The sequence below is a fragment of the Centroberyx gerrardi genome, chromosome 13, assembly GCF_048128805.1.
Source record: "Centroberyx gerrardi isolate f3 chromosome 13, fCenGer3.hap1.cur.20231027, whole genome shotgun sequence".
In the NCBI taxonomy this organism is placed as follows: domain Eukaryota; kingdom Metazoa; phylum Chordata; class Actinopteri; order Beryciformes; family Berycidae; genus Centroberyx; species Centroberyx gerrardi.
The window spans coordinates 19,678,273-19,702,725 of NC_136009.1; the positions used below are offsets into that span (position 1 = coordinate 19,678,273).

Genomic DNA, 24,453 nt, shown 5'->3' on the forward strand with positions numbered 1-24,453 from the left:
AGGCTCCAGGAAGCCTCCCCTACGGCTCCCTGCCTATCGATTCCACCGGCCTGGAAGGAGAGAGGAGCGTTAGCCCGGCTAGCCCCTGCTGCCATTTGCTGCGCTATTTTTAGTAGCTCCAAATAAAGTGGTCTCTCATGGTTCCACTTGTATATTCTTGATTCTTTCCCCCTCCCCTGTTTTACATCCTCCACCACCACCAACACCACCGCCTCCTCCGCTACCACCCCCTCACACTCGATGTCCTTTTGACCCCCCCCGTCTCTCTCATTCTGCTCTTTTAAAATAGAGCTGGAACACACTGCTTATGGTAGAGCTTCCGTCTGCTCAACTCTATACTTAGAATAACTGCGTATTTGAGAAATAGAGGAGGAGAGGGTGAGAGTGAATGTGTAGTGTAGAGAAGTGAGGAGGGTGTTAAGACAGGAAGAAATATTGTTGTGCTTTTCTGTTTTGTTTTTTTCCTTTTTGGCATTGTAGAGTGAGACAAGTGGCAACCTCACCTCTGAGGCTCTGAGAAGTTTTGGCCGCTTTCTCTCCTTTTTGAGCTCTCATTAATTTTCAAGTGTCTTTTTCAAGCTTTCCCGAGGCACGGCCACTGAAGAATCTGTTTAATTAGTCGGTCTCATCACGGGGCACATCTATACTGTACGCCAGAAATGTCCTCTGTGCCCTCTCTCTTTTTCACTCTCTCTTCTCCTCTCCTCCTCTTATACCTCAATGACAGCGCACAAGTCCCTCTCGCCCACCCCACCTGCATTCTAACTGCAGAATGCCCCAGGATGTGTATGCTAATGTTTTTGCACACCAATATACTGTTATGTCCTCTTTTAAGTAATCATATGGAAACCTGACTATGGCATTTTAGTTGTAATGAAGGAAATTGTGCTCACAAACACCCTAGATACAGCATAAAGTGTATTTTCACCAGACAGGATAACGTCTTCATGTAATTCTCTGGTGGTAGATTTGATATGCCTTCTAACAAGCTCACTGCCATACTTCCCCCACTCACGGTTATACTCCAAGCCTTTTTATGGGCGGAGAGAATTCTGCATAGATTTAAGTACGCAATTCAATTAATGTATTGTCACTGCAATTTATAGCCATTCGATTACATTATCTTTACGGCTATTACAAGAATTGACCATTTGCCAGGTGAAATGGATTCCAGGCTAATGTGTCTGCTCAAAACTTGACCTTACATGGCCAATGAAAGTGCAGAATTGCAACAGCATAAATGGCAGCTGTGGACATCCACCTGTTATTGGGGTCCTGCAGTCTCTACTTTTGTAGACCGCTTGAAATTAAACCAGCCATAACGTTCCAGCTAGCCATAATTTCCTCACTGTGGCACTTTCATGCCACAGTGATGCACTTTACGTGAGTGCCTGTGTGTTTATACGGTACATAGTGGGTTGAGTTAAACTTTTTCTGCCCCGTAACAATCTCCGTTGATGGTGCCCTCTTATGTTGCGTGCGTCCCCTCTCTGGGTCTCCACCCTGCCTGTTCCAACCACCCAACCCACCAGTTTAATCTCAATTACAGCCCGACATCCCATCTGCCCCTGAAACCCAGCAGCATGGCTTACATCCGCCCTCCATGATGAATAGTATGAGGCTGAATGTTTAGCTGAGCAGTTAATCGATCAATAAGAAAAGGGGCCACTAATGGATGCGCTTTGTTTCACTGGATAAAGGGGTGGGACGGGTTGTTTTCCCTCTGAGTCCTGCTTAAGACTCTGGTATCTCATTCAAAAAAGATTAGAATGAGATCAACCTATGTCTATGTATGTCTTAATGTTGCTTTGTATTGCCCAGATGTGTTGTGGGTCGAGACAAATGTATCATTTAATTAGCTGAATATAAACGTCCCCCCCGTCCCAATATTTCTGGGGTCACTTTTAGAAACTTAGTTACACTCGCATAACAGTGTAGATTTGAAGGCATACTTTTTCTAACTATTATTTCAGAATTATTAATATTTGAAAATGAGTTGGGCTATCTGAAGTCATTGCTCAAGTCATCTGAATTCTCGGCAAGGCCAAGGACTAATACAGGTGGATAATTTGAGCCTTTTATATGATAAGCAACGCTGACAAGAGCACATCTCGGCCATTTGTCTGCCGTGAGAGACAGGCTTCCTCTGAAACCCGAAAGACCGAGTGGAATGTTTTATATAGGGAATTCTGGTGAGCTTCAGATGGTGATGAAGCTCTTTTTTCCCCTTCTGTCTTTGAGCTTCCAGCCTGCTGCCGAAGTCTTGGCCAGTCTTGTAGCCTCTCTTAATTCCTCCTCTCTATGTGCCTGCCCACCAGTCAACATCATAGAGGGATTAGAGCTACTTCTAATGAGTCCAGTTTGTGCTTTTTGAGTAAATCTCCATGCTCCTCTTCCATCAGCCTGGCTCTTCTTCCTGCTTACTTTATCACTCCCTTGTCAGTTCCTCTCTTCTCCTCCCCCCGCACTCTCTCTTCTGCCCCCCATCCCTCCTCCCTCTTCATCCCTTTACACTGTGCATCATTTGAAGGGGTGAGGCTGTTGAGCGCTAGCCGGAATAAAAGTGATTTATGAATGGGCCAACCTACCTGGGTGCTGGAGGGGGAAGCCGGTGGCAGTCAGGCTCTCTGATCCAGCAGCCCATTGTTCCCTCCAGCCTCACTGCAGGGGAAGCTCCTCTGCCTCTCCTGCCTCTGATCTTTTACTGTGCCTTACTGGTGCCGCATGCTACTGTTAAGTGACTCACAAACTAGACAAATACCTATGCAGGGGCGAGTGTGTGTGCAAGTGCACACATACGCACGCACACACACACACTCCTATACCCCTTCACATTTACAAATTACTGTTTACGGTTATGCATATGCAATTGGCCATTCAGGTAAATGCCTCCTCTCATGCATGCATATTCCTGTACAGGTTGCGCTGTTAGGCCGATACTGAATTATTCTCTTATCATTAGGAACTTGCCGTTTCCCAGATTTCATAAGTTAGAACAGGTGAGGACAGACTGGTACAGGAAGACACTGTCGATAAAATAAAGAGAGGTGACAGGGAAGGTGTGTTTGATGAGGACAATGTATGACTTCCTCCTCGTTGCCATATGTTCACATGCAGACACACACAAACTTACACACACACATGCCACACAGAACGTTGGAATGTTAGTCTCGTTGCAGGATAAAGCCAAGGAGGGATGACACATACGCACACTGTTTGGACTATTAGTTTTTGTGTGTTTATCTGCTGTGTGTATGATCGTGCCCTCTTTACAGAGTAATATAGGCTAATTCCTGATGGCAGGATGGTAGAGATGATAAGCTTGGTCAAAGGAGAGGGGATAAGTGCTCTGCTGTAATTCATTAAAAGATAAGTGATCGCAGAGATATGTCCAAGTAACCTTTGGAATCCAGATGAGCTATACTTATTGAGTTCTGTGAGCCAATGTCTTGATACTGTTCTGTAGGCCGCAATGGGAGGCAGTATCCTTATTTTGGGCAATATTATTAGAACATAGTCTAGACTAGATGGATTGATTCTGTTGATTCATTTTGTTGCCGCTATGTCTCTCCTAATACCATCTGTCTGATATTATCTTCAGTTTTTCAATTAGACTTGCCATGTTGCAGTAGCTTATTCTACTTAACTGACAGTTTGAAGGGGCCAACCATTAAAGATGTAGCTCAGTGACCAGCCCCTTCAGCGAGGCTGGGTACCAGTTTGCCGTAGCGTGCAGAGTGACATAATTGAAACATCCCCCAATCCCAGCAGTCCTCCTAGTGTCCACCTCTCTATGAGCTGGGACCAGTCCAACAGATCAGCCAGAGGACAAGCTGATACAAGCCCCAATCCCCCTGTGACCAATCAGAACGCCCACACTTTCTCCGAGGGCCGGGCCAACAGTGGCTCTGAGCCAATAGATAAGCTCAGCCGTGCTGTAATGCTCTGTCTGTCTGTGGCATGCTGAAACATCGAGTCCTGGCCGCTATGTTGCTATAGCACATGTTGTGAGAGGGTGGGGTGGGGGTAGCAGAGGGAGGGAAGTATGGATGGAGAGAGGGAGAGGAAATGAGGAATGGATAGATGGAGAGAGGGAGGGGTACATCTCTTACTGAAGGACTCAAGGACATAAAGAGCTTTTGGGAAAGTGACTATAGCATACAGACAATGAGAAAAGCTTGCATCGTGAACCCGCTATAAGCAGCAATGTTATGTTTTTGCCCACTTACCAAACCTAGAAAGAGCAGGATTTATTTGTGGCACTTTAAGTGCCTCAGCAATGCAGGTAATAAATATGACGGAGCAAGGTAATATACTTCCACCACACAGCTGTCAGGCATCTTTAATATTTTCTACCCCCATTTAAAAACAAATGTAGTTTATCTATTTACTTGATGTATTGGAACAAGTGCTGGAATTTATTTGTGCGTTTGATGGTGCTTTAGCATCAATGATGGCACTTTGTGTTCTTATGAAACACGGAGAAGCATGCTGAATATTTCTTAGCTGTCATGAGTGCATATAGCGTCAGTATACACGTAATACGTTCAGTATGGTTTCATATAACACAAGAATCAAGGGGACATTTTACTGTCTCCAGTTTTAGATAGCAGTTTGCCTAGTCTGATTGTATATTATATGTTTTTTTTCTTCTGCTTGGTACATCATAGTGTATTAGTAGCTCTCATGTACTCTGAGGGACACATCCAGGCCCATGTTCACATCTAAACCAGGCTTAGCTGTTGAATAATGCAGGCCAGGTTACCTTGGTAACCCATTCGGACACTGTGAAGTCAATGGCTCCTATGTAAATGCAGTGTGACAGGTCAGAGAGGATAAGGATTTGTGCGTTTGTGTTTGTGTGTGTGTGTGCGCACGTGTAAACGCAAACAAGCTTGAAGAAAACTGAAAATTCCACAGCACTTCTACCCTTTTGCTTTCTTTCAGGAAACATTTTTTTTACATTATTGGTATTAGACACAGTAGCTTCCATGGAAAACAGGAAAGACCCTCATCGTACCATCTGTAGCCCAATGGATCTGTGTGGAATGCATTCATGTTTCTATGGACCTTTGACTGTGTAATGTACATTCATACAAGCTCCATTCCACTTCCCCTGAAGTTGGCTGTTAGACATTTTGTGTGCTGCTCTCGGGCATATGGCCTGTTGTTTCAGCGCTTAGGGGAGACAGTAGCTGATACAAGGCCCTTTGCTCCCCATTATTTCTCTCTGCAAACACTGGATTTTAATTACCAATAGACTCTTTCAGTCACAGCTTCTTCCTCTACGTGTGTGCGTGGTAGTGAAGGTGGTGAAGAAGTCAGACTCATCAGCTGCAATATGGCAACCTGTGAGTCTCTCTTTGGATCTCTTTTCTGCCAATTACTTTGGTAGAGAATTTGATGGCATATTGTTTCCTCACTTTCCTTGTGTTTGTTTAGGGGTGCTGCTGCTGTTGCTGTTGCTTTTTGTGTTGTTGGCTTTTTGTGTAGGAAGGGACCCTTACAGGCCACGACATACAGAGACAAGCCAGACAGAGGAGTGCAAGTGGGTTTGTGGGGACAGTGAAGTGGGAGGTGGGCCAGGGAGTGAAAGGTGATTTAGAGTGGCAGATTTACAGTGAGACTGTAGATCATGGGAGCCTCTCAGGCCCTCTGCCCATATGTTGACAGTGTGGCAGGCTGCTGAGCAGCCGTCGATCGAAAGGCCTTTGGAGCGGCTGAATTCTCCACCGCTCTGCAAAGCCCCCTGGTCAATCCCTTGCTTCTGTTTACCACTATGTGCCTCTGTGTGGAAACGCTGCCAGTTAAGTCCAGCAGGCAGGAGTTGAGTCTGATTTTTATATGTTCCACAGAGAATGGAAAGGAAGTTTGTGATGAGAAATGGTCAGTAACTCAAAAATGATGATAGAGTCAGAGTCAGGAATGAAATGAGAAGTTGGCTCTTGCAACTGCATGGATAAGGGGTCAATCAGGTGCTGTTACACCTAGGAAGGGTTATGCCTAAATCACCAATGCTCATTCCTATGAAAAATTGACTACTTTTTATTTACTATAAGCAATTTATGTCAGTTTCCTTGCTTTTATTTATGTTGAGTCATCCACTCAAAATACTGTTATCAAATTTTTTTTTTACCTTTCAAGTGTCTAGTTTACCCACTGTTAGAGCGTATCTAAGTGTGTCAGTCTTAGGTTAACTTCTAGTAAGTCATTTTTATACAGAAGGTGAATTTCAATTCAAAATTTTCTTATCTTTATGCAACTGGCCTCAGATTTCCATTAGTGGGTATTAGAGTAAAGACTAATTTAGAACCTATTACATTATGATGTTCTGACTATCCAGGCCTGTATGAAAAATTATGTTCAGTAATTACATGGTTGTTACACAGACTGAGTGTAATGATGCTATTGACTAATTGTTATATATGGCATGCATGATTTAGTTGTCTCTTAATTCTAATATAATCTGTATGTCCTTGCTTTTTCCCTCTCAGTCTTCACTTTCTCGGTAAAAGGATGTGTATTATGACTATTATGGCTGGTGCAGCAATGAGAATGAGGCTTTTTCAAGGTGCTGAGGGGAATAAAGTGCAAAGGAAGAAGAGCATGTGGGAAAATAATTGGGTCATCTAGAACCAATGGGACATTAACGTGCCATTGGGCTTCTCTCACTGTCTGCCTGCCTCCGTCTTCATAAATCGTTATGAATCAGGACAGCCCATAATGCCAGGTGATTTAAGGCTAATTAAAGCTAAGGCGTTATAGGCCCATACCTACTTCCCAAATGGACAGAGAAATGTACCTGAGATGTTTGAAAATGCACCTGCCGTCTCCTGAACAACCTTCAAGCCACAAGCAATAGCTAGCATTGTAACAGTGATAACCAAAACATCATAGAAATGCACAAGTCACTCCTTCTCCCTCCTTCCCAGTTTATGCAAATAATCCTTAATAAAAGCATGCTCACTCAGGGGCCTCAGGTAGACAAAGGCAGGGGAAGGTCACATTGTAGAGGAAATTATTCTCTTCACGGCATGGTAATGAAAGCCTTTTTTATCGAGCGGGGCCAGTTAGGTTCTTGTCCACAGCCCTCTGCTGCACTGCTGGCCTGGACGCTACACGCTACTGGTGTTTATTTACTCTGCCCCAGCAGGACTGCCGATAGCTGTGGGACGGCCCAGACACAGTGAAGCAGTAAGTTAGTGCTGCTGGGCGTGGGGTGATGGGCCAGGATGAACTTTTAGAGACCGGAATTTCATCCTATTTTATTTGCATAGGGTTTATAGACTACTTGAACTATTTGCCACATCCTCTCTGCGTTGCGTAATTTAGTTACAGCAATGGAGTCGACGGCAAATTTGCCCGCTTCCTTTGCGTTGTGGTTGTGCCAATTTCAATTTCACACACAATTTAGAAAATAAGCATTGTGTAAGCCTGAGTTTGAATTCAAAGCAGCATGTTTGGTTAAGCTTATTGAAATCCTGAGCAGTTTTACGACTTTGACCCCCCCAACAAGCCACTGAGTTAGGGACCTGCTCTGTGCCTTCCAAACCTCTCTCACATGATGAAGAGGGCCTCCCTGCACAGAGTGGAGGGGGGATTCCATTTGGAGTCCGTGTGTTGCATTTGTGAATGATTTGTTGGGTACAGGGTTCACTATTTCAAAAGGCCTGAAGGTATTGATCCTGTCCCCGATGAGCTGACACCTCATGTATCGTCCGAGGTCGTCTCATCTGGAAAAGCTGTGCCAATATGGGCTCTGCAACAAAAAAAAGCCCACTACCACTATAGCTCTTTGGTCTGCATGTTTGACCATGTAGACTCTTTCACCATTGCAAGGCTGATAATTATCATTATCAGTTTTATTAGGCATTTTTATTTTCCCAAGGCAGGTGGTGCCTTTTGGGCGGCTAATTTCAGATGCATAATTTGGATCTCCTTTCTTCAGCTCGAAGCCTTGGCTTTGCTTAGTTAATGGGTGAATGTATGCCAAACACGTCTCCTACATCAGAGTAACCATATGTTTGTGCGCAGCCATTAATCTCAGGCTGGATGTTGACTGTTCCCGTTTTGCCCTGTCCTACCCAAGTTATTGTCCCCCGACTCTCGCTTCCTGTTGCAGTAACAGCCACTGACCACCACACAGATGGCTGTCAGCCAGGCGAGGGCAGCAGAAGGGCCCTGTCGACCCCTACAAACACACACACGCACACACACATTCCCCCGCACACACATACATTCAGTTCAACATCTTGCGCACACTGACAAACGGCAACACACACGAATCCCACCTACACGTACACAGAGCTGAGGGCGTCAGTGAGCGTCCCGGTCAATGACAAATTGCAGCCCAAGACAACAGGCCCTGGTGTAGCTCTCCTGAGGGACTCCTGAGATCTCTCACAGGGTGACCCAGTTCCATCATGTCTCCCCTTCTCCCTTCTCCTCTTTTCTCTCGCTCTCTCTCTCTCCCTTCTCTGCCTTTCTCCTTCCTCAGCTGCATGCCCTTCTGCATTCTCAGAGAGAGTGATGGCTTTGGTTTTAAGGTTCAGGTGCGATAATGAGCTCCTCGCTTCACTCTAAATATCTCTCTCTCTCCCTCTCCCTCTCGTAGCAGATACCTCTCTCAGTGGTCTCAATGTTAACTCCCAGGTCAAGTCAGTGCCTTCTGCCCAGTAAAAGGTCTGCAGCTTGAGCTGACCAGTCTCTCTCTCTCTCTCTCTCTCTCTCTCTCTCACTCTCACTCTCACTCTCTTTCCATCCAGCCCAACACCCTCAAGGGCCTACACACGCTTTTTCTCATTCCCCCTCAGTCACTGCTAACACCACTTACGCAAGAGATAAAAAAAAAAAAAATAACAAGGATTTATTTCTTGGTTCTTCATTCATTCTCTTTTTTTTCTGCCTTTACAGCAAATAGCTTAACTGCAATGCAGCAGTGCCAGCGTGGGGCATTAATATTAATGTCCGCCCATTTCGCCCAGCGTGGCAGGGAGCCTGTCAATCCAGACTTGTACTGGAGGGGCTCTCCACCCCAGCAAGCACCTGCCCATTCCTGCACTGCCTGGCTCAGACACTAGAAGGCGCCAGTCTGCCCTCATAGAATAGTGCAATGGTAGTGGTGTAGCAAGTGTGCATTCATTGGCCAGTTGTACAACATATAGGAGATATTTCCAGCCAATCCAGATCGGCCAAATGTTGAGTAATGCACCAATAGGAGGAACAATGGGGAAGAAAAGAACAAAGGCTTTACAAGGCTTTACATGGGACAATTGCCCTTGGTTCTGGTGGAAACTGGTGTAGTTAAGGAAAGAAAGTGCGTTCCAGTATTGTCTGTTTGTCAGTGTTGTAGGAACTTGAAAGTAAGTTGAAAGTATGTTGTATTTGACCATTGGGGATATATTTTATGTTATAGTTTCAGGCAAGAATCTGATGTGGCAAGGTCTTCTCTTAACAATAATTTGCTTCTTTAAGTCTCAACTCCCACACAGTGGGAGCACCACAGATGAAATTACTCGAAAGTCCCCCATGAGATGATAAATCTACAGTACGCAAGCAAATAGTTCTTTATACAGAAGACGACACATTATGAATGTAAGATTAGGCAGAATGGGTGCGGTTGCTATCACATTTAAGCAGCGCTCCTCTGCATTAAGTGGTTGGAGATAGCTGCAAGCAATGCAGGTGTGTGCGTAAGCCTCTGTGCAATGAGAGGCGGAGAGAGAGCGAGGGAGCCTGGGATCAGTGTGCTGCGCTGTTCATCACTGCAGTAGTACGGCAGCCCCGGCTCTCTGTCCGTACAGAGGTGCTGACTGCCTGCCCCCCTGCCTCTCTGCCTTTCTCTTTCTCTGCCTCCCTCAAGAGGGTATGCTGATGATGTTCTCTTTTATTACTCTAGAAGGAGGGAGACAGGCTATAGGTTTAGCAGAAACCTGCAGGGAACCAGCAATCCTGAGAGTCCTTAGCCCCAAAGCCTGCCAGCATGTGCGGTTGCTGCTCTTTCTTTTCTCTGTTAAATAGTTCACTCTTTTCATTGATTGCGCAGGCTATGACCTCCCTGTACTGTACTAGACCCCATTTCCTTCCTGCCCTGTACTAGACCCTATTTACCTCATCGTTAGGTACATAAACATTCCAGTGCACGCATGGGCTGTTCAGCCATGTCGAAATCAGGGCGAACTCGGCTGCCTTCTTTTGTCGCAGTTCAAAGATATGCCCTGCATGATTATTCAGGGTTAATCAAGGTTAGAAGTGTTCCCTTCAGTGTCTCTGCTTTAATGCTCTGTGATGGTACATTGTGTACCCAGCAACAGACTACACAATAAACACTAAACACACACTAAACACACTTCAGGGATTTGATTTTTAAGTTTCTTGTTTCATGTTTAATGGTTTTTGGACATATGGGAGATTTGTGTTTGCCTTATTTTTGTGTTCCTGATCCATATCCATGACAGATGCACTGTTCATACAGTAAAATAGGGACAAGTCCCACCTCAGTGTGCACATGCACCATATGCCCGGATGTGTGCCCAGGGGCTAGGGCAAGAGGAGGAGGGGTGGGGGCGAGAGATAATGGATGAGTCCAAAGAGGTGCTCAGCTAAAGCTGCCATGATATGAAACATAGTCGACACAGCAGGTGGGAGGGTGTTGGCACACACATCTACTGCATTTCAAGCTACTACTTTAATTGAACCTACCTCTCATGTGAATGAAGCTTTTCCTTTCATTTTCTTCCCCTGCTACCTTAATGTCATCTTTGCATATAATTAAGGAAGGGGTATGTGTACAGCTTCTTTTCACTAGTGTATTTGAAGTCTCTTTTCTTCACTGGCACTGTAGGGACTGTCAGTCAGCTTCGCTCCTGATCCCCATCACCAGTCCTAGTCACTCCCTCGCAGCATTCCTCTTGTGCGGTTGCCTTTGCAGCCACGTCTCTCTGTGGCACACAGCCTCTAAATGACCTTCAAATGGAACAGAACTGACTGGCTCTCTTCACCACACCAGGCCCCTTCTCTTAAACAGCACTGTTTAAACAATAGATTTTTCCCTTCCCTCCCTGTCTGTTTCTTCCCCATGAGGAGACCTGAGTGAATGCAGCTAAATCTTGTGTAATTACCATTTTGCCTCCCAATGATAGACGCTTTTGCGCATCACCAAGGGAGAAGTGGCTTCCCTTTTAACTGGGAGAGATGGTAGGGGGACAGGTACTCTAAAATAACACACAGCACTTGTACTGCTCAAAGACTGATGTAAATAACACTCTGCAAGGGGAAGCAAATCCTCCCTAAGTTGATTTAGTATTCTTGTCCCCATGTGTGAAAATAGGATATGCTCTGCTGTAAAAAGAAAAAAAGAGGTGTATTGGAGTATGCTGTGTATCAGCAGCAGAGAACCTGTGATATGTTTGCACACAGCAGGATGTGTCTGGCCCCAAGCTATGATACAGTACATGGGACGTTTAACCACAGATAGATGAATTGGAGCATGTTACAGCCCATCTCCACATTATTGATCCAATTGAGTGTATTGCCTTTACCTTCTCTGGGTGTTTTTGACATGTACCCCCAGCCTCCACTCAGCCACTCACCTTTCTCTCTCTCCCTTTCTCCCCTGTCTCTGTGCAGTGCCATGCGTGTGCTGCTGTCCAAGCTGCCGAGGCCTTGGATCGTAGACGAGAAGAAGGACGACGGTTACACCGCGCTGCACCTGGCCGCCCTCAATAACCATGTGGAGGTGGCCGAGCTCCTGGTGCACCAGGTAACAACACAAACAAACACATAAACACACACGCGCAACTATCTAATTTTAATACATGTCTAATCCCACACCTTGGCATTCAAACTCATTTATTCATGCTCCTGAGAGACTCCTCCCTTTCCTGCACATTGGCCCATAGCTGCATCAGCTCAGCCTCCTATCCTGGCTCTTACTGACTACACACTATTAAGAGCAGCTTCTACTCTACTCCCTGCAGCCAGCAAGCTGTAGACCAGTTGAAGCAGCTATAACTGCTTTTATTTTTTTTATTGAATCCATACGGTTCACAGAGCCTCCAGGGGCATTCTTTAGTGCTGCTGGGCCTTATATCCTCCCCCTCCTCTCTTGTAATCATAGGTCCATGCTCTTTTCCCTTCTGAGATTGCAGTGTTACCTCCCTGAAGACGGACACTTACAGGATTGTACAGTACCAGTGTCCCAACCAAGTGGGAACTGGGTTAATGAGGACGTAGTGTGAGGCAGCAACGTTGCTGCAACATTTCAACATAAGAACGTTCACTGTGCTAGCTACACTTAAGGGGGACGCCCTTTTGGCAAGTCCCTGCAATGGGCTGGTTCACAGTGATGGCTCAGCTCTCTATTCAGCAATTGCACCACAGTAGAAGGTGCACTGCAGATTCCCAGCCAGCCAGCCAGCCAGCCAGTCAGTCAGTCAGTCAGTCAGCCTTATTACTTGGGGATTTCACACACTGCCTGATCACAATGCTTATCTTCCCTCCATATCTCCTCAGCTGAGGTGTTCGCAATTGGAAATGACAATCACATGCAGCGTTATTGTAGGATGCGATTTTCCTGCCCCCAAGGTAATACTTTGTTGGTCGGCAAGGGTGAAGGAGGAGAGGTATTGTTATGGTGCATATACCTAGAAAGGTTGCTTCACCCCCTACACGATGGCAAAGAATATTTTTGAACTGCATTCTTTTTCTTTTCTGTGTTTCTCTATCTTTGGCTTAATTTATCACTTGTGCGTCTGTATGTGCACATGCATGTGCGTGTATATGTGATTCCCCGTGACTGTTATCTTTGTTTACTGGCTGTCTGCGCACATGTCCATATGTTTACTGTTTGTATGTGTGTTCCCCTCTCGTTCCCCCCTCCCAGGGCAGCGCCAGCTTGGACATCCAGAACGTCAACCAGCAGACAGCCTTACACCTGGCAGTGGAACGTCAACACACCCAGATAGTCCGGGTCAGTGAGTCCTCTCCTCTCCTCTCCTCTCCTCTCCTCTCCTCTCCTCCTTCTTTTATGTCCTCCTTTTCTCTCTCACTTCTACCACTAATTGAAGATCCTATCTCCAGTTATCTCTCTATCTGTCCCTCATTCTGGGCCGTACACAAAAGGGAGTGGAAGAACATCAAAGCAGCCCCACATTTAATTTACACTGGTGGGTGTCCTGCAACTGAATGAGCCCCTGGTTTCAGATTGACGCTGTGTAGGGGAAATGCTCTCTGAGGCAGTGTCTTGGTTAGTCATTTGGTGTAGTGTTGGATTGAGATTGCCACGTTGCCATCTTGTGGACCCAAGGAAAAATGCAGCCTATAATTGGGGAATATGATGCTGAAGTGAAGCATCTTAAGCATCAACCTTATGAATCAGTGTAGGGATATTTGCATTGTAGCATAAAATGCAGGTTGTTTTATGCTTATTAAACTGTTTTTATCTGACTGTCTGTCTTTTCATGTGCTTCTGACAACAGCTGCTGGTGCGGGCAGAGGCCAAGCTGGACGTGCAGGATAAGGACGGTGACACACCGCTTCACGAGGCACTGCGCCACCACACACTGTCCCAACTGCGACAGCTCCAAGACATGCAGGACGTCAGCAAAGTGGAGCCCTGGGAACCTTCCAAGAACACGGTACACACACATCCTACATTAAACATACTGAGCACACCAAGTCATAGTAATTTACCTGTGTCCAGTTTCCTTAAGGCATCAGAGCACTAAGGTCTATATTGATCCAAAAAAGAGGAAAAACCTTGTGTACAGTGTATCAGTCGAGAGGTACATATCTATGACTGTACCCCCGCTCTCAAGACCCAGGACAATGGACTTGATGCAAAAGGATCTTTTTATTTTAAGATCATAATGAGCTACGTGTTTTGCTTATTGCTTCATCAAGCTCATTCAGGGTCCAGGAAGTCAGACTTATAAATAAGGAAACGTGCCAGTTTATTTAATCATTAGCCAATAGGCATACATGATTCTATCAACTATTAACATAATAAATTGCAAGTTTCCCAAATAAGATTGTCAAGAAACAGCATACACACTAATGCATAATATAAATGTAGACCAACAGATCACCCTCCATCACCCACAAAGCTGTAAGCGAAAGATCCTTTTGCAGTAAGTCCATTGTCCTTGGTCTTGAGTGTGCGGTTACAGCCATAGATATGTGGCATTTTTTCGCTCTGTCTTTATTTATTTAACAATTGGATGCTTTTGCAAAACCAAGCCATGATTTCTCAAACTGGCTCTTAAACCACCACAATGATTAGAGCTTAATATAATAAAATCATGGCATTTAAATAATTGTCACAAAGCCCTTGTGTACATACAGCTGCGCTTTTATGATTCTGGGCTAAGATTGTTTTAAGGGTTGTCGTGTGGCAGCGTTTGAAGCGAGTGCCTCTGCAGGACTGCTACAGTCACCTGTATGAAGATCAGTATGTGGCCCACTCTCTGATGTGTCAGTAAATGATGACAGATCACACCGAGACAGCAAGCTCAGCGCTCCACAGCCCCCCTGTCATCTGCATCACTGGACTGCCCAGCCCGCACCAGCCCATCATTCAGACAGCCCAACACTAGCACGGAGCAGTCAACCAGCCTACTGCCGCCTCTCAGCCAGCCTGAATGAGATCGTCCCTCTCCGGCGGCCAACAGGGGCATGTCAGACCTGAACCCCTTCATGTTAACACCACATCACTAATCCCTACAGGGATGAGTGTGAGGCTAGAGGGCCTAGCTCCAGTGACAGCCTTACCTTTTCCTGTCACAGATTCTGTCTTCTTCTCACTCCTCTCTCTTCCTCCTCCTCCTCCTCCCCTCTCTCACTCTACTTCTTCTCTTACCCCCCTCCTGCCCTCCCTGGTTCCCCAGTGGAGGAGCGGAACAGACAGACAGCGGGCCTAATTGAGATATGTGCAGCTGGGTCACTTTCCCATAGCGCTCCCCCTGCAAGATGAGAATTGAATTAGCCGGCCCGATGGCTCCATCAGCAGAGATGTAAAAGCCACTGGTTGAAGACGATCAGACATGGAAGTGCCCACATTGCTGGAGAGAGACCGGCTTTGAGTTGGGACAAGTGAGGCTTTGCTGCAGAGGAGGGAGACAGACAGGAAGTTAATGGGATTTTGGGTGAGGGTTAGGGGGTTACACTGCCTGACAGCCATTTTAAGGAATGTCATAGGCTCTGATTAGTCCCTGATTGGCTAATTAGTGGTGATCTGATAGCACTTTGGCATGGACAGTCTGAATTTGACTCTGAACCAATCTGAGTAATATTAAAAGTCCTTACCTAAAACCTGAAGTTATTTACCATTAACATGAGTAATGTGAGTGCCTATGTGTACGGTAGACACTGTTCCCACTGGATTCACCATTGACAGATTCTCCAGTGTGAAATGTCCAGTGCCTGATACGCCTCTGATTTAATCTATGTGTTTGTGTTTATGTGTGCCTTCCTACAGTTGATTATGGGCTTGGGCACCCAGGGGGCAGAAAAGAAGAGTGCAGCATCCATCGCCTGCTTCCTGGCAGCTAACGGAGCAGACTTGACCATCCGTAACAAGAAGGGCCAGTCCCCTCTGGACCTGTGTCCTGACCCCAGCCTCTGCAAGGCTCTGGCCAAATGCCACAAGGAGAAGAGCAGGTAAACATCCCCTGGCTAAGCCTTCACCAGGCTATTTCCAGGTCCTTTTCAAGCCAGTCACGCAGACCTTTACTCTGATAGGTCTACAGTTTTTTATTTATTTATTTTTCCCCTCTTTTCATGTTTGTTTATGTGGCCAAACTGGTCTTAAGTTTTCTTCGAATTGACATTACAGTGCTAGCGAATAGTCTTGAAACTTGCAGAAACCCTGTTTATACACATCAGTGGAGAGGATGTACAAATGTGTATGGTGTTAGTGACTATGCTCAGGCATCCATAGCTACTGTAACACCAACTGAAAGAGAAATGAGAAGGGAACACCATCTCAGGGAAATCATCAAACCTTGTTATTGATTTTTTTTTTCTTTGCTAAAAATGTTTCATGCAATGCTTTGTTTCCTTTTCTTGCTAGTTCCTCCTCCTGTTCCTTTTAGTCTCTTTCTCCGTCTCCCCCTCTTTTCCGTTGTTCTCTATTAGTCTCCCTTGCTTGTAATCCCTTCTGCTCTCACACACTCTGGTTCTTCTCTCATTGTTCCAGTGGCCAGGTGGGCTCCCGCAGCCCGTCTCTGAACAGCAACATCGAGTCCCTGGAGGAGTGTATGGTGTGTTCAGACATGAAGAGGGACACTCTGTTCGGGCCCTGCGGACACATCGCCACCTGCTCCCTCTGCTCGCCCCGCGTCAAGAAGTGTCTCATCTGCAAGGACCAGGTCCAGTCCAGAACCAAGGTATCAGAGCAACTCGTTATCTGTCCTATAGGGCTGAAAGACATTGACAAAAAATGGAAGTGCGATTATTTGACAGAATATTGCAATTGCAATTTAAACTGCGATTCATATCATAAAGTTTTTCTTGTCAGACATTTTTTAGAACTTTAAAATTGTTTAAAGAAAAGAGATTTTATTAAAGAAGAAATAGATGTCAGTGTGCAGGATTTACAGAGTTGGAGTATGATTAAAATTTTTCACCAATATTGTACTTGATTCATGGACCAAAGATTACCCGGAGATCTAAAACACCTTGTTTAGAAAAATCCATTTTGGACGCCCCTCTCTCTTAAGCAATTAATTGCAGCCTCCAGCAGAAGTTCATATTGCAATTTCAATTTTTTCTTTTTCAGCCCTACTGTCCTGTCTGTCCCAGAAATATGACATGGAGGTGATAGCCACAGTTATCATCTTTTAACAATGTTTTAATTTGTCCCCTCCACTAACTCCAGATCGAGGAGTGTGTAGTCTGCTCCGACAAAAAGGCAGCCGTGCTATTCCAGCCCTGCGGTCACATGTGCGCTTGTGAGAGTAAGTCACACACATTTCAACATCATAACCTTGACTTTGTCACCTTCTACTCAGTTTTAGCCTCAGGCCAGCTTCTGTAGAAATGATATTTCATATATAGACATCCACATATAGACTGCATTCAGCCCTAACCGGTGTGTCCTTCTCCCCAGACTGTGCCAGCCTCATGAAGAAGTGCGTACAGTGCCGGGCTGTTGTGGAACGCCGCACCCCCTTCGTTCTTTGCTGTGGAGGGAAAGGTATGGAGGATGATGCCGCTGATGATGATGATGATGATGAGGACCTTAGTGAGTGAATCTTCCACACGTTCCCTTTTAATTCCCCCTTTTTTCTATTTTCTTTCCTCTTTTCTTTTTTTGTCTCGACTCACTTCTCAAAATGTTTTCTTTAACCTTTTTTATCCTTTGCTTTGTTGCTGCCTTGCTCATGCATTTTATTCCTCTGTTTGCATCTTTGATATGTTTTGTTGAATCTTTTTCCATCCAAGTACACACCTCCTTTCTTTAGGTCATTAGAAATTTAGTCAGAAGTTGGAATCAGACAATCTCGCTTTGCCAAGAAAGATGACAACCTCTTTTCCAATACCAGATCTGGAGTGTTTTAATATTCACATCTATTTAGATCATGTCATTTCTCCAACGTGAGGCAATGCTGAAGGGCGCATGTGCTAGCTTGATTTTAGATATTGGTTGTAATGGACAAAAGCCTCACTAATGCTTGGCTGCCTTGTCTGAAATTCACTACAAACATCTCCCTAAAGAGGCAGTATTTTGAATTTCAAACAGTTCACATCACAATCTGTTTTAAAGTGGGATCTCAGAAGCCATTTCTAGACTCAGTTTTGCTTGACCCTGTCCAATAATATAATTTTGAGAGCCATAGCGTATACAGGCAACTTGATTACATTTTCATCCTATCTGTGGCCTCTAAAAATGTGACTTATTTGGGTAAAATATTTGCACGTCTTTATAGGCACCAGCATATGCAAGAGGATGTGTAGTCCTTTTTGGTCATGATACATGTTTATTAACACCTACACAAATGTGAAAAAGAACTGAATTATAATTCCTCCTCAGGTAGTGCATTTCTGGTTGTGAGGACTTAAAAATTGTTTTGTAATAATAAAATATTTTGGATAAAATATGTCATTAACCACATTTTTCCAGCCCTGAATTTAGTCAACATTCCCCAATATATAGTAACCTACTTTGACACCTGTGAATATAACTGTTAGTGTGTGAAAACATCTGTTTTTTGTTGCATTCACCATTCATCCTCCTGTCTCCAAGTTAAACACAGTCTTCTATTACCCATATCCCTTCTTTAGTGGTGCACCTCACTAGTGGTTACCTCTATCGTGTTTTCCGCATTTTATGTTGAGTTAAAAGGGAAACTGTTGTAAGTTCACTGATTTCATGTATACTCCAGAATTAATTTTTTGAAAGTTCTCTGTGTGTCAGCATATTGGCATGCAAATCCGCTTAATTAAAGTCGGACCTGACATGCAAAAGCGAACGCAGACCCACACTGTCAAATACACACATACACTCATGCAAGGGGCAGCATTGATTGTTTTTTTTCTCCTTTCCCTTCATCCCAGTAGCATTGACTGTTTGAGGGCGCGTTAAAAACACAAACATGGTGTACAAAGATTCATCAATCACTTTAGCTGTTTCAACTCCCCATGGCTCCAGTTCTTTATTGGGCCTCCATAACATACCTCTAACCCAGTGAGCATAGTCATTAGACCCTGTAACTCATGCTTAAGTGTCGGCTAATAGCAAAATGAAAAGGAATCACTTGCCACTAAGCTTTTTAACCACCCATTCTACGTAGAAGAGACTTTCTTTCCCTCTCTGTCTCTGATCACTGTTTCTAACTTGCTAGCCTCCTCTAGCTATTCTCTCTCTAAACCTCCCTTAGAGGCTGTAGTGAGTAGTATTGGTCCTCAGGCCAACTGTTGAGGTGGCGAGGGAGGCTCCTGCTATAACAATGTGACTGGTTATTCCCAGCAGGGAGCTCTAACTCTATGGCAGGGGGATCGCAGGATCTTCTCCAGCCCAACAATCTGGCGCTAAGTTGGTGTAAGTATACCTCCATCCTCCCCTCCCTTGTCAAATCTTTTTAAGAGCCCCCCACCAGTGCTGCCCTGGCCCCTCTCCCTCCCCTTAAACCCACCCTTTCTCTTTCAGCGGTACACACACCCTAAACACTAGATGCTGATATAAATGTGATGCACATGCCAAGAATCGCACTAGTGTTCACTATTTCAGGCAGATGTTTGGCTGTCACAGCCAGCCAGTCTGGAATGGCGTCGCCAACAGGGCCTCAGTCCAGCTAATTCTTGTTGAGTGCTCAAGTAATCAATTCAGGCAATTCTACACTCATATCATTATACACATGCATCCTGTTGATCATGCAATGCCAAAACCAGAATGTGTTGTCCTATGCCTATTTATATTTTAGTCAGTCTGCCAGTCAGTTTACTCCAAAGTAGGAAATTCTAAAATCGGGTCATTCAAAGGGGAATGCTATGCCAGCAGAGGCTGCTGATGCTCAAGTTTGATTGAGGGAATGCCAAACATAAGAACTTTCAGAATGCATGTGTTTGTGATCCATGCTTGTTTACAAAACTCCAATTGTAAATATGATAGAGCGCTCAGCTTGGTTCAGATGGCAATGTTGGTGTGGCTGTATTTCTGCTTTTATTGGCAGTAGACCATTACCAAGAGGTGACGTTTGATTTGACCACTTTAAAAACTGTCTTTTTATCCGTTTTCTCTCCCTAGGCTCTAGACTAAAAAATTGACTTTCTTTTCTCTCTTTTACTGTGTTTGTGCTGTGGTATTGTATCCAAACAGCTAGTGGAAACATCCCAGCCCTGCAGAGAGACAAGGATAACACCAATGTCAATGCTGACGTACAGAAGCTGCAGCAGCAGCTCCAGGACATCAAGGAACAGGTAAAAGCTTTAGGAACTGCAACCTATACTGTCGTCTGTTGTTAAATCATCATATGGGCCCCTGCAGGATGAGCCAGTTTTAGTCTAGGCCTTGGCTCAATTGAGAGTAGAAGTGACTTTGCCATAACAAAGCATGAATTGTGATTGTTGCTCTTTATCTCTCTCCAGACCATGTGTCCAGTGTGTCTGGATCGGCTGAAGAACATGATCTTCATGTGCGGCCACGGCACCTGCCAGCTGTGCGGGGACCGAATGAGCGAGTGCCCCATCTGCCGCAAGGCCATCGAGCGCCGCATCCTCCTCTACTAGAGCCCCCAAGACTCTCTCTCTCTCTCTCTCTCAGCCTACAGCAACCACGCCCACAACCCCACAACCACACCAGCTGCTGCTGCTGCTCGACCATCCTCACAGCTCCCGAGTCAGCCAGCCAAGGGCGTCCTCAAATGTCTTATTCTACACTACAAATGGTCTCTTAAGCGCTATGATTGTGTTCAAATGGAATCCTGTTACAAAAAAAAAAAGGAAAAAATGAGAATTGAGATTCATCAATTCTATTTTTCTGTCGTGTGTGTCCTAACTGCAGCCTGAAAGGTGCTTGCTTCACTGACCTCCCCGGTTCTTATTCTTCTCTCTTCTCTCTATTCTCGCTTTCTCTCTCTCTCTCACACATCCCCTCCTCCTACTCTCGCTGTACCGTTTCTCTCTGTTTCTACTTAATATGGAAAACCTCTTTTCTGTTGTCATTGAATCTGTGGTGGCTCCTTTAGACTCACGGCCTTGGATACGGACCTGAGGGGCAAGGGTCAAGTCCCATCTTTGGACTTCACTGTGGAACAGCTTTGGGAAGCAGAGCAAATTCACAAGGGGAGAGGAGGGGAAGGGAGGTAGAGGTCAGTCTTTGTCACCCTTGATGTAATGTCCTCTGATGCCAGCTGCAGTCTAGTTATTATCATTTGTATTGTATTTGTAATCTCTTATGCAAGTGCATTGGCTTCGGAAGCTACTGACATGGATATTAAGTACTTAACATTTCATTACAGTATGACACGTTTGTGACGCTCTGAAAATACTGTGTGTACCACTCAAAGGTTCAGTGAGTCTTTTCGCTTCATGTCTGTATTCAGCTTGGCTGTTGGTGACGTACCGTGTGCCTGCTGTCCTTACAGTTGAAGACCAGTTGACAGAAGTTGGCAGTTTTGCACTAGCACGTGTCCTCTAGGGTGAAAAAAAAAAAAAAAAAAAGCTCATTCAGGGTAAAGCTTAAGCGCTTTTCTGCACTGACTTTGGAGGTCCACTTCAGCTCACTGATAAAACACTGAGGGGCGAATTCACAAAGAATGGATTGCGGCCGCTAATAGCACCATGAATTGCGCATCATTTGCACCCGCTATTTGCTCCGTCTCAAGGACTGATTCACAAAAGATATTGCGCTAATGATATGCCAGCGCAAACACGCCCATAACCTGTTGCAGCTGAGCGCAATTTGCCCCTGTTTTGCGTCTGATTGCAATTTGCCCCTGTTTTGCGTCTGATTGCAATTACCAATGTGGCAAAGTATAAACGTTGCCTTTGCGCGAAGAACACAGTAGGCAGGACAATGGCAGAGAGAAAGAGAAAAATGAAATTTTTAGACCGCGAGCTGCAAGTCCTGACGGACAAGGTGCAGAGGCATTCCTCAAAACTTCAGGCAAGAAATTTAACCGGGACTGCGAGAAACCATATTTGGGATTTAATATCCCAGTCTGTCAGTGCTGTTGGTGTTTCCAAACGCACCTTCAGACTGCAAAAGAAGATGGCATGATTTGAAGCGGAGAACAAAGGAGAATGTATTCATTTATTTTTCATGACACAATTGCATCCTGTCACTGCATCCTTTGTTTGTCATTGCATCTCACTGCATCCCAAAATAAACTAGAAGGGCACTCGCGAGCGCAGACCTCCGCCAAGGCCAATCCAGTCTTCTATGATATGCAAATGTGCAAGCGCAACCAATATACGGATCCGCTCCAAAATTTAATGGGTTCTTCCTTGGCCCATGCTACACCCTTCCACGAAGTTTCATGAAAATCGGGCCAGTAGTTTTTCCGTAATCCTGCTGACAGACAGACAAACACACACACAAACAAATGGCACCGAAAACATCACCTCCTTGGCGGAGGTAATACTGTAAATGAGTTTGAGCGGGGCTGTCCATGGTGCTGAATCTTTAGGCCAAAATAAAGCCCACTGTGCTGACTAGTGAGATAAGTGAAAATGAAATTGAGTTGTATTGATTGTTTGGTTGTACTGATTTATTTGCTTTTGTTTGTGAAGCAATCTGTGTTAAAGTTCTATAGTAATAATAATAATAATGATGTCAAAATATTATTTACAGACTGTATTTACAGACAATTTTATTTTTTAGGTAACACAAAGGTGGAATTGTTGCAGAGACATTTGCAAGGTCAATTCACTTCAATTCTCAGTTAAATCAACAAGTGATAAAGTCTGGGCGTGACACCCCTTATAAATGCTTCAGTTACCACCAACTCTCTGAAGACGCTAATAATTTCACTCTAACTGCGTGTGGCAATTAGCGCCGACCTTTGTGAATTGGACTGTTTTTGCAATGAGGCTCATTTGCATAGAAAGGGGGCAATTTTGCGCCAAATGTATGCATATTACCTAATTTAAATACGTGCAAATAGCACAGGAGCACCGAGACGCTATTTGCGTGGCAGCGCAGTTAGCGGGGCATTTCACGCTTTGTGAATTAGACGGTTTCTTTTTGTCTTATTTGCACAGGTTTAGCGTCAGCAAAAGCCGCGCAATCCTTTTGTGAATTCGCCCCTGATAGAGCAGTCCAATGGCTAGGTAGCACACCACACCTGTACCTTGTTTACCAAGCTGTACCAAGAACAGCAGCACACATTGAGTGTTGCAACACCCGTTTGGCTGCGGATTCCAGCGCAGGCGGTAGGGATTCAAGACAAACACAAAGTCATTCAGCTTCCTGTCGAGTGAATAGCCCTCTTGTACCTGTTTGTTGGACACACGAATTCACATGATGCAAACATTTGTATAACAAGAGTATCTTGTCACAACTTCCACAACAAATCCTGCAATTCTATGAGCGTTGCTAATTACCATTGATTACTCTGTGCCATTCGCTTCCAAAAATTTACTTGTTGAATAACTTGTATGGGGATAAGGTGCTCTTTACCTTGTATTACTTTTTTATTTAAATATATTTCCTTTTACAAAATCGACATTTATTGAGCTAGAGTGTACAATCTATTAGAACACAAAGATGAAAATGTAGAGAGTAAATTATTTTGTATTGCTGCCCAAAAAATAGGATTTATAGGTATCACTGCCTCCCTAATATGTAGCCTCAAATCTCTCAAACATTCTGCTTTGATATCAATGTTGAGATATGTTTTTGTTGTTTTTTTGTTTGTTTTTTGGCAACAGCTTTCTAGCAATCATCAGTGGAAACATATGTTCTCTTTCTTTGAACTAGGTCTCTGTAAGCCTAACTTGTTCATTTGTGAGATGAAAAAAAAGACATTTTATTGTCAATATTCTCATGTATCTTTTCACCAGTGTTTATTTGGGAGGAACGCTAATGATTCTCAAGACAGAGCTTGCCTTGCCTGTTTAAAAAGGCAGTTGCCCATGTGGAGAATCAGCAAGGCTACTAGCTTGCTCCCCCTTGGGGGAGTTTGCCAGCACAAACAAGCATTTTTTTAGGACAGAAAGTAACTTTTGACTACCAGTTTTTATTCTTTTCACTGATCATGATAACACTTAAAGCTAGAAGCACTAATACGCTTTATGGTAGTGTTGTCTTGTTATGGTTGTTATGAAAGGCTTATTTTGTACCTTACTTTGAATACATATAACTGTCCTGGTGGAAATGTTTCAGTAGTATTCTTTTCTTTGGCATGAATGTTTGATGTATGCAGTACGACATGTATCATGAAATCTGTTCACTCTGTATTGCTAATAAGTGCTTTTAAAACAACCATATAGCTGAAATAAAGTTCAAAATGAACCTTGAGACATTAGTAGTATTGTTGTTTGTTTTTCCTTTAAGCTCTTCTATTGAATTGTTAATTAGCTTGTTAATTTTGTTGTTTTTGTTAGTTTAGCTCAGATGTAGTTGGCTTCTCTTATATGCAGAAAATTAGCATTTTGTTGCTTTTCTCCTGCTGTGGAGCGTCTGACTTACTGAGGTGGCAGAGATGGGAGGTGTGGGGTAATTGAAAATGCTAACACCTAATAATGACTCAGCACCAGCATGTGATAAGTCAGCTATGCTAATCAGCAAGAGAGAAAGCGGGCAAGACTAAAGAAAATCACTTGGGAGTTGAGAGACTCTATACCCAAATAGAGTGATGCATCTTCCTCAGTGAGCGATGTGACAGCAGGACATCTCACAAGCCAACTCCCTAGCCTTAAGAAATTATGACCAGAGGCCATTTACGTTCTAGCTCATTGACTGGCCCATTCATAACCTGGACATCTTTGGGCTTGGCTCACATGCGGCAGCGC

General features: G+C 44.4%; 1 protein-coding gene across 2 annotated transcripts in view; it reads left to right on the plus strand.

Annotated features, from left to right (window-relative positions):
• Positions 1-23,929, plus strand: part of mib1 (MIB E3 ubiquitin protein ligase 1) — a 53,822-nt gene extending 29,893 nt beyond the window's left edge. The window contains exons 13-22 of one of the 2 annotated variants that reach the window (XM_071910843.2): positions 11,629-11,761; positions 12,884-12,970; positions 13,479-13,637; positions 15,476-15,657; positions 16,196-16,385; positions 16,877-16,955; positions 17,108-17,242; positions 18,968-19,039; positions 19,817-19,917; positions 20,086-23,929. In XM_071910843.2, coding sequence (XP_071766944.1) covers positions 11,629-11,761; positions 12,884-12,970; positions 13,479-13,637; positions 15,476-15,657; positions 16,196-16,385; positions 16,877-16,955; positions 17,108-17,242; positions 18,968-19,039; positions 19,817-19,917; positions 20,086-20,226 — 1,279 coding nt within the window. In that variant the 3' untranslated portion in view covers positions 20,227-23,929. The remainder of the gene's footprint in view (positions 1-11,628; positions 11,762-12,883; positions 12,971-13,478; positions 13,638-15,475; positions 15,658-16,195; positions 16,386-16,876; positions 16,956-17,107; positions 17,243-18,967; positions 19,040-19,816; positions 19,918-20,085) is intronic. The other variant, XM_071910844.2, reaches the window with a different exon arrangement.
• The last annotated feature ends 524 nt before the right edge of the window (positions 23,930-24,453 follow it).